The following is a 10,390-nucleotide window of genomic DNA, read 5'->3' as shown; positions in this document are numbered from 1 at the left end:
TTTAAAGCAAAATGTTCACAATAACAACATGAAGCGTGGTAACCTTGTTTTGTTTCTCACAAAGGGCTCTGTCATTCCTGTCCTCTGTTGTCCCCACACACTGTGCATTGTTGTTGCATGAGTGTGTTTGTGTGTGTGTGTTTGTGTGCGTGCGTGCATGCGAGTAAAACTAGCTGATAGGCTAGATGGGCACCCTAAGGTCTATGTTTCCACAACAAACAATCCCTCGTACAAAGGAAGGAGATTTACACCAAAGACAATAGAATATCTATCCATTTTATTATATAGTTTCCTGGTTATTTTGCATCTGAAACATACTTCAAAAAGCTCAATATACATTTAAGAAAAATACTGCTAATATTTATTTTTGCCATTATCACATTATCATATGCTGAGCTCTTAAACACAGGTGTAAGAATCAAACAGGCTCATTTCTTAAAGCAAAAATGAGTTCCAAATACATTTTAATTGTTTTCCCAAGAATAAACATTTGGAAATACACAGTACACCAATTCCTTACAATACTCTACTCAACTGTCATTTCCTTCAGTATTTACCTATATGAAAACACCATCCTCCAAATTTATGTAATGCATTATGTTTGGCATATTTTCTATTTGTTGGCATGCACTTACATGTCACTCCCCTTACACTGTCATTGCTATTATTATTATTTTATTATTGCATTATTTCTATGATCTTCTGAAACAAATGGTGCCACAGTCATGCACAATGTGACCATCTCTGTTTTTAGTCACTTTGTTCCTTTCGGTACTCCTCCTCGAGTCTAAGTTTCTCAGGGTTGTGGGTGAACAGGGCGAGGTCAGGACTGGGCCTCACTTTGTCGAAGTAGTTGAAGTCGGCCATGTACCTCCCGCCAGGGGTGGTGAAGAGCACAGGCTTGAACTCGTAGCCCCACATGATCTCCTGGGGGACGTATGACGTGCGGCTCTGGCAGGTGGCGGCCGTAGACTCCATGGTGGCGTTGAGGGTCACCACCAGCTCAAAGTCCCTGGTGCGCAAGTTCTCAGCCGTGAGTCCCCACAGCGGGCTGGCCTCGTCGATGACGTGGTAGAAGGCCAGCGGCAGGATGAGGAAGGGGCAGTCGCTGCGGGAGTCCAACCGAAAGTCCACCCCCGTCTGGGTGATGAGGGTCTTCTCACCCTCCATGGTCTCGTGGGGGAAGAGCAGCTTGCCCGTCAGCTGGCACTGGATCAGCAGGCTCTTCCTCATGTTGGCAACCCGAACTATAAGGCAAAGCTTTCCGTCCTTCCTGCAGATCACCGCAGAGTGGCTAAACTTGATGGTCTCCGCCCTTTTCTTGGGGCGGGCTAGCTTGGCCAGGAAGGCCCCAGTGACGAAGATCTCGGCCAGGCCAGTGATGACCAGCTGGGCGACCAGCGTGAAGATGGCAATGGGGCACTCCTCAGAGATGTAGCGGAAGCCGTAGCCGATGGTGGTCTGGGATTCCAGGGAGAAGAGGAAAGCTCCGGTCAGCGTCTCCACGTTCATCACGCAGGGCGTGTGGTTGAGCGACCGCTCGGCTTCGAGGTCACCGTTCCCCATGCCGATGAAGAAGAAGACGACGCCGAAGATGAACCATGTCATGACGAAGGTGGAAGAGAAAAGTGTCAGTTTGTAGCGCCACTTCATGTCCACCACGGTGGTCCAGATGTCGTGGAGGTAAAGTTTGACCATGCCCTCCACGTTGTCGATCCTCACCTTGTTATGACCGTCTTTGGACACGACCCTCCGATGTGTGTGCGGGTCAGCGGCCGTCATTTTGTAGATTTGAGCGGTCTTAACCACAGCCTTCTGACCCGTCTCCATTGCTCGCCAAATAGAAAAATCACCTGCTGAGAGACACAGTATCATAAGCATGTGGATAATTCAAAATATGAAAATAAAACGAATTTATGAACATACTGATTTATTTCATATAAAAACTTTATTTTAATTACTTTAATACACCATTTGCATATAATACATATATAATAATATGATATTAAATGTACATTGTATGTACAGTATGGTCATTTGTTTTCATTAGTAACAAGAACTATTCTCGGTGAGTCTTTGTGGCTTTACGGCTATGAAAATGCACCTTCATGTTTTTATATCAACATTATATTTGACTCCTGCATAACATAACGTCATACAAAATTGATTTTTAATATTTACCAAAATGAATTTACCACAGTTTGCTGGACAGGCATAATGTGATTATGAACATGATGAAAATGGAAAAGTAGGGTTTCAAACATAAAGTTAATAATGAATAAATAGAGTGACATCATACATTTTGGTCACTGATCATAAAAGAATATGACAATTCCACACTAGTTTGTTCAATTCAAATTTTCTAATGTAAAATTTCAATAAGTGAATGTTTTTTTTTCTGCAAACGTGATTATTTGGTTAACAAATGAGTAGCCTTTCTATGCCAGTTGTCACCACCACTAATTCTGTAACAAATACCTACAATTTCATTGTGGAAGACATAATATTCAGGTATGAATAAAAGTAATAAGTCTCACCAGCCATCAATCAGTGAATCAATGTAAAATCTTGTAAATGAATGGCATCAATTGGCTATGTAAACTAGAATCGTCGTGTTTGTATTATCTAGAAATATATTTAGAAAATGTTCCATGTGTTATTTTATTAATTTAATTCCATTATGGTAAATTCTAATATACTCAGTTTAATGCCATCATCAGTCCACCACAAAATGCAAGTTTAAAGTTTTCCATTGCTTATGCAATATCGAGACTCTATGCTCAAGGAAATTCTTTTCCTTATTGCTCCTTCTTGGTTAATAAGCACTCATGAATAGTTGTAAATTAACCACAGAGTCTTGCCCTTGCATTTTACATATTTGAAAGTTAGATCTATTTATTATAGTTTGATCTATACTGAGCTGTCACACTTCTGTCTTATGGTCAAGGTGCAGATGAAGGTCTGTACTTACTGTCTGCGTCTGCGTCTGGTTCCTCCTCTGGTTTGAAGCTTTCCTGCCCTTAGCTTGTTATCTGTAATGCGAAACTAGTGGGTTTTACCCCCTTGACAAATTGCACAATGCCCTTGGTCCTCTATTGTCCCTGTTTATGTGCACTGAACTTCGGCACAATGCTATTTAGGACAGTTAAGAAGCAAATGGTGAAGGGTGTAAACAGACATTATGAATGTACTTTACTCTACCTGCAAGTCAGGTTTTGATTTTGTGTGCCACACAAAACTCCACCTTCTTGACCTGCCTCCCTTTTTGAGTGTAATTTAAAAAGTCCACCTATTTTTTCCACCTCCAAATCCACCTCTCTTTTTTTGAGGTTATCAGTATAAACACACCATGATTTACAGTCCCAATAGACAAGAGGTGCTTGCTCCAAGAAATTCTTGTTCTTGACCAGAGTTAGGAATGACACTGCTTACAGTAAACACACATTTCCACAGGAATTATTGCAGAAGAACAGGTATTTGGTGATGCAAGTGTTCCGGGGAGAGGCCAAACAGGAGCTTCTGTTCCCTGATTCTCATGTGAGCGTTACCCCCTGGAGACCGGAAGATTTTATCTCATAGTTATCATAATTGTGAGAAGAAAGAGCTGCAATATTAATCCATTTCAGGGAAAGCAGCCTTTTAGGCCAATTAAGTGCTGACCCAGAGTGGCACAAACACGTCTACTTCAGCATAGAATTTCCTGTTGCTATGACAGCGGTTTTCGTTATATTGTTCATTATGTCCAATGGGAGTCACACTGCTGTACCTCTCCTTGCTCTCGTTAAGGGAAAAAAAAACCTGTAGATTGTCATTCATCATTTCTTCTGACAATGACATTATAAATCCATTAAACTTAACAATTGCTCCAATATTCCTGTATAATTATGGGAATAAAGTTAATGTCATGGTATATTCTTTCTGTTTGAACAGACGTAAAATTGAATCCTTCCAATTAGTTGTTGCAGCTGGCAGAAATATGTTGGAAATAATTGATGCTTAAAACATTTCCAAAAACTGATGCTTATGCAGAACTATTTAATATTTACTTTTCCATTGAGGTTTCATCTAAAATAATTACTTGTGGGAGGAAAGAATGTTGAATTTCATAATATGAAATGACAAACTGCTTCCTCTCTTAGTTTTGGACAAAGGGTGTCTTTGATCGTCTGAATTTATTGCTCATCTAGTGAACATAACGTACCTTAAGCTCCGCAGGAATCCTACACAAAATGTATTCTTGACTTTAGTTATGAATTATTTCCCAGTTCCCTCCTGTGACAGCACATTCCTGTATTCCCACTACACAGAGCTGGAGTTGCCAGTTTCAGAATGTCCAGTGGAACTGTGGGATTGGGTGAAACTTTTGCTAGTTACACCTTTTCCCTGACAAATGTTAAATACTGGAACACCACAGAGAAAAGTAAAAGCGTCACTCCCCTTAAGTCTTATGGGGTATATTTTCAGGTTGCTAGCAACATCCCATTGTGAACTTTGGACAGAAACAATACAAGGCACAGTATATGACCTCTACATGTCATTGCTGTGTGATCAATTCAGTCCATTGCTTCACAAAACATAAATGCACTGTGGTTTGAGTCATACTGAACACATGTGCATATCAAAATGGACACAATTTTGGACACAACTCAGTCTTCTAAACCCAGTGTATGTGACAAACGGAAAATTCCAGGTCATTGACCTGACCCGTCCTAACGCACATTTTTGCATTGTATTATTTGCCTGCGTTCAGAATTTAGAAAACGTAGGTTTGTTATTAATCTGGGGTGTACCAACTAGATAGGCAAACTGTTGCATTCTTTTAGTAACTACATTAAATCTATCTTCTTTTTTGTTATGAAGGCTTGTTCACCTCTTGAACATAAATATCTCACAAGACATGTTTCAACCAGTTCCAGACTGACCTAAACAATGGGTGTAACATATTAAACATTGGCACCGCACAGCCTAATGGTTAAATTTAAATTTATCCTTGGACCTCATCCATACCTCCTTTTTTTACTATGCGATTCAAACAACAAAATGTTCAGCGTTACATAAACTCTGGTAGAATTAATCTAATAGAGCCCATTTCAGCCAAACAAAATAGTCTATATCAGAGTTGATTTAACGCAATGCATGTTACTGGACTTTTTTGGAATCACAGGCATTTTGCATTTTTGTGAATTAAAAACAATTAGCTGCAATAGAAAGAACCACAAATATATTTGTTAGAATTCTGACATTTATTATATGTTAAAATATTGAAATACGGGGATAATTATATGTTGACACTGTTATATGTGCAGGACAGTGTGTTCAGACCAGCTGGTCATACCAGTTGTGTACACAGACAGCCTGCTAAACCAGCACCGCTTTCTAGATAAAGAGGTCAGAGACTTTCTGCATAGACCAGAAATCCAAACGTCTCCAGGCTGCCTTCATTCACTGTAAAGCACACTGAGATCATGAAATTAAAAGTGCTATAAATGCTATCTGGTTTAAAATTATAAGTATGATGATGACAATTTGTCTTCTTAATAATAATAATAATAATAATCATCAGCTGCTTCTGCATAATCATTATTATTTATTATTAGCACTATCATAATTTATGTAGTGTTACAAAAGTGCACAATGCACAAAAGCACAAATTAATAAAGACATTTATAAAACAATGTCTCACCCAGTTGAACTCTATGCCTTGTAAATTCATTATACTATTAAAGTTAAGCAGATGACAGTTTTACAGACCATTTTCCAGGATAAGAAAGTCACAAAATATAAGGTCATATTGTGAACATTGCACATTAGCATTATGCACTGGGTGGAGAGGTAGAACGGTGTGGGCCTGTGAGAACAATTCACTTCACAGACCCCTGAGACTGGGGCTGGTCACAGCAGAGATATTGACAGATAAGGATATAAAGGCAGGGTAAGGCTCATGTGTCTCAGGCGTAGAAATCTTTGCCATTGCCACAGTGACTGGGAATCCATGCTGCTGCAACTCCGGAACAGTTTGTGTTTATCGGCTGATGATGTCACTGAGGTATCTGGGGTGCAGAAACACCCTGCTGAGGTGTCAAATGAAAATTTAAATTGAGTATCCTGGACTGATCTGACTAATGAATAGAAATGGCATTTGTTCTATAGGGGCATGACTCCCATCAGTTTCTACACTGTGTATGAAAAAATATTCCTGGACGAAATTACAGTGTAGAGCTTTTTTGCATGTCTACAGCATTTTAGGGTCATTACATGAGCTGTGTCTTCAGTTTAACAAGTGCACCAGGCATGCTCTATAAATGCAGGTGCATGTCAGAGTATATATATTTATTAAGAGCAGGAGATTTAGAATTTGTCCTCTGGCAGAAGATGTCATTAATGCAGAAGGATGAATGTGGGTCTCTGTTAAACCATTGGCCCAGGAGCCATGTTAAATAGTTACTTTCTAACCGCAAAATCCCTGGGATAAAAACAAGGTTACTGAAAGAGCAGAATTACAGCACTGCCACGCAAATCTGGGAGGATCTGAAGATCTCAAGCCAGAGGCGATCCTAGAGACCCCATGGGGCCCTTCCAACCGACTTTTATCGTCATCATGCTCAGCCCTCAGGGGCCCCCCAATGCTCACGTCCCCAGGCAATTGCCTGCCTTGTCTGTTCGTAAGATTCACCTCTGCCTCAACCCCATTGGTTTATTTCCTCCTGGACTCCGAACCTGTGGATTTCCTCCCTTGTGCAGTTTGTGGGAAAGCCGAGACAGCTCCTGCCCCAACACAATTTATTGGTCATTTTCTTTCAGTAACTGGCTGAGGAGATACTGCTAATAGATTTTTCCAAAAGATATCTGAAAATCTGCAGTTAAACTATGAGCATTGTTGGTAATTTACAAGACCAAACATAGAGAAACTAAAATCATTTTTCTTGTTTGCTTTTTTGAGACTTATTAAAATGTAATGATGTAAAAATCTTCAGTAGATGCAAGACCTGTGGCTAGGTTCAGCCTGTTATACAGTATGTCAATGCATGATCAGAGACCCACACTGCAGCAGTGTCAAAATAAATTGCTTTATTTTCCCTAGCAGTTGAATAACACTGTGTTGAGCCCTTGCGCACCAGACATCTCCCTCTCACCGCCAACATGCCGTATGGATTTTGGTCAGGTGAGAAGCATTCATGGGCTGAACCAAATCCATTGTAAAACTGCAGAATCAGAACATGCCAAGATATTACATTCCCTAGCACAGCACAATATCGTACAGCAGCCAAACGTTAAACTGGTTCCGCCTTTAAGATTACTCAGAGAACTACTAAAGGGTTAACAATCTTTATTAGCAAAGTAATCTTTTTATTTGTGTCCTAACTTAGTATAAGTTAGGACACATGCTGTGATGAAACTGTGTGAGAGTGCTATCTCTCCCCTTCGCCACGACTAAAAGTTCTCTCCCATTTAATTTGGATCCGTTCAATTAAGTTCAGTGTTGGGTTATTGGCAGGAAAAACCGAGGCTGTTCTGGCCAAACTGGGTGCAGATATGCTTGACTATTTGGGGATTGAGATGCTACTCTGGGTGGGTGAGGACCTCTTTGTGACGGGGGATCCACTGCTTCATTGAGAGAGTTGGATGGTCTGGAGGGAGGCTAGCTGAGCATGGGCCAGTATCAGGAATCGTCGCTCTTGCGTGTAACACTGTGGGTAGGAGCCCCGCCTTGGTGACTGATACCCAACACCACTGTGGTGTTTTTTTCTTTAAACACATGCTTCCCGTCAACACTGGAGGCAAGTGGGCAAGGCTGAAAAACCAGTGCCAATTCTTGGTGATTGACGTGGATATGGTTACATGTAGGCTTCCACGTTCTGTGCACACCTAGGCCTTTGGCATCAATTGTTATGACTTTCCCATTCAAAATGGGTCCCATGAGGACTAATGGCATTAAATGGGCTGAACTTAGCTGCCAGTTTATTGCTGTCCTGCATTGTGATAACCAAGAAGTGCTTGACTGCCTGCATCCATTTGTGGAGCTTTCCAAGTCAAGCAGCAGCTTTACCAGCTTCTGTTCACCCTCTCCCACACCCTTGCCATGCCCCTTCCCTTCTGAAAAAAAGGTTCTAATACCTACAAGGATCTCCTGATATGGATGTAAATGCTCTCAAATTATAGCTGACAGTCTGCAATTTAACCTCATATTCATTGTTCATTCAGATCAAATAAAGGTGTGCTGAAGTACAGAGCCAAAACAACAAAATGGTGTCACTGTCCCAGTACTTTTACATTTTACTGTAAGTATAATGTTATATATACCTTACTTGTTTTAAGTCTAATCATGTATATGTATGCAAAGAATATTTTTGGCTTTTACACATTTCATTAGCAAGCAAAGTATATTTTTCTTTTGAACATATCAAAGTTTATTCATTCTTATTGATTGCGGTAGGTTGCTAGTGTACGTATGTAAAGGCATATGAATTATAACCTGTTTCAGACAGTGACATCATCATGGACAACTTGCTAACATTCACAGTGGCCTCCTTATGTTCAGTGATACAGATTCAGACATGAATACTTGCTTAAATTATCAATACTCAGAGACAGTAGCAAGAGAACATAATTTTTTATTCATCATTGAGAGTGAATACTTCGGTATTGTATTATTTACATCTAGCCTCAGTTCTGTTATTATAGTAGTATAGTATTTCTGACAGTGTCATTGTATTCTGATGCCCTAGAGAGGTCTAATGTTGTGTCTTATCTGCAGGCCCAATGAATGTGTAGCACAAGCACACTGGTCTCCTGGGAGATAAGCTTTCTGGAACATTTCAGCAGTGTGTTCACACTGTTTGAAAGTGAGGTCTTGTCAGACAGGCCGGAGAGGGAAGGCAGGCTCACACGACCTGCTGTAACTGGGTCAATAATGTCACACAGCGCAGAATCATTATGTGGCCCAGGTTGACCAGGAAGGACGGCAGCTCAGTGGGTAGAGAGCGGAGGGGGGTGGGGGGGTGGGGGGGAGGGGCGGTGCTAGAAGCATGGACACCTGTCATGGTAAGAACAGGAGTACAGGAGGCTGCTGGCTTTATCTTGAACTTCTGGAGTGACTCACACATAAGTCACTAAAAACTATGGCCATACAGATTGACAGAAAAGGGCCCACAGACACTTATAACTTGCTGAATAAATTTGCTCAGCTAACATGCCATCAGCGAAGGAAAGTGATGTTAGTCACTTGTGAAGCACAGCACACATTCCTGAAGTTGACAAGCACGTTTTGGAATGATGCACCATGTCCTGTCAATTTGTACTGAAAAACGATACTTTATTTGCAAAGCTAAATAACAGAATACATTAAAGGCTACCAGATACCTAGACATAAGTAAAAAAAGAGTCTGAGCATAAGAGGAAGGGCTGGCCCCCTGGTGAATTGGATAGACAGTGTTCTAGCCTGCCCATGCATGGGACACTGGGGATAAGGCCCTTTGCGATTACCAGGGCTCTTTTTCCTTAATGATGTTCCAAACGGTTGATTTTGGTAAGCCTAAGTTTTGGTTTATTTTTCATATTTCTCAGCCTCGTGATGGCTTCCTTGGCTTCACAGCTCTGGTCCTTATGCTGACAAATGCCAATAACAGAATTCAAAGGCAATCAAATGTCTAGAATCAAGACCAGACACTGAAAGCTGTCTTGTACTTGCAGTAAAAAAGCTATTGAACATACCTGATTAATTAGAAGCAACTGTGGAGCCATTTGTCCCAAACATTAAAAAGCTGGGAATCTGCACTTTAATCACATATGAATTGTTTGATCACAAATCTAAAATTATGGAGTACAGTGCTATATCAGGAAAAAGAATATGGCTTTGTCCCAAACATTATGGGGCTCACCGTACATACTGTATATATACATAATGTTCTTTCTGAGAGCTTATGCCATATGCATATATTAAAACAAGGACCACTCTTGCAATTATTAAAAGAGCCTGCAGCTTCTCTAAAGCTAAATGAGCCATTGTCACACAGCATATATAATTAAATTCCTTGCCTTATTAGCTACAGAATGTCAGTTTGGCAAATGAAATAAGTATGATTTGGATTATGTCGTACCTGAGAGGCTTGTTCGAAGGGAAAGAGTGAATGTGGGGAAGTCAATGAAGGCAAAGGGTTCTGATCCATGCATTTGTCCAGGACATGCTGTGTTGGATGTTTGTGAAAAAAATGTGTGAAGAAATTTTGGCCCGATGAACTGGAGTCACAGTGTTCTAGAAAAAAAAATTGAGTGGGTCTCAGTTATTTATTTCCACCGGCAAAATAATATGCATTAGCATACAGTGCCGAGCCAGAAATGTGTGGGCTTTTTTTCCATGTAACACTGATCAACAAATTAAGTGCTGATGCAA

The 10,390-nt window shown here is 40.5% G+C and overlaps 1 protein-coding gene across 2 annotated transcripts; it reads right to left on the bottom strand.

Annotated features, from left to right (window-relative positions):
• Positions 1-263: 263 nt before the first annotated feature.
• kcnj15 (potassium inwardly rectifying channel subfamily J member 15) lies at positions 264-3,205 on the bottom strand. Of its 2 annotated transcripts, none has more exons than XM_035433451.1 (2): positions 2,972-3,205; positions 264-1,856 (listed from the first exon to the last, which is right to left on the bottom strand). In XM_035433451.1, exon 2 carries the CDS (start codon positions 1,828-1,830, stop codon positions 751-753), a length of 1,080 nt encoding a protein of 359 aa, XP_035289342.1. In that variant the 5' UTR covers positions 1,831-1,856; positions 2,972-3,205; the 3' UTR covers positions 264-750. The 2 variants fall into 2 exon arrangements, with proteins under 2 accessions (XP_035289342.1, XP_035289343.1); XM_035433452.1 differs by having other exon boundaries at positions 264-1,853.
• Between the last annotated feature and the right edge of the window lie 7,185 nt (positions 3,206-10,390).

The sequence above is a fragment of the Anguilla anguilla genome, chromosome 9 (assembly GCF_013347855.1).
Source record: "Anguilla anguilla isolate fAngAng1 chromosome 9, fAngAng1.pri, whole genome shotgun sequence".
Classification (NCBI taxonomy): Eukaryota; Metazoa; Chordata; class Actinopteri; order Anguilliformes; family Anguillidae; genus Anguilla; species Anguilla anguilla.
This window is presented reverse-complemented; position numbering and strand designations above follow the sequence as displayed.

Coding starts and splice junctions, on each gene's coding strand:
- kcnj15 (XM_035433451.1), bottom strand. CDS start 1,830: ATGGAGACGGGTCAGAAGGCTGTGGTTAAGACCGCTCAAATCTACAAA.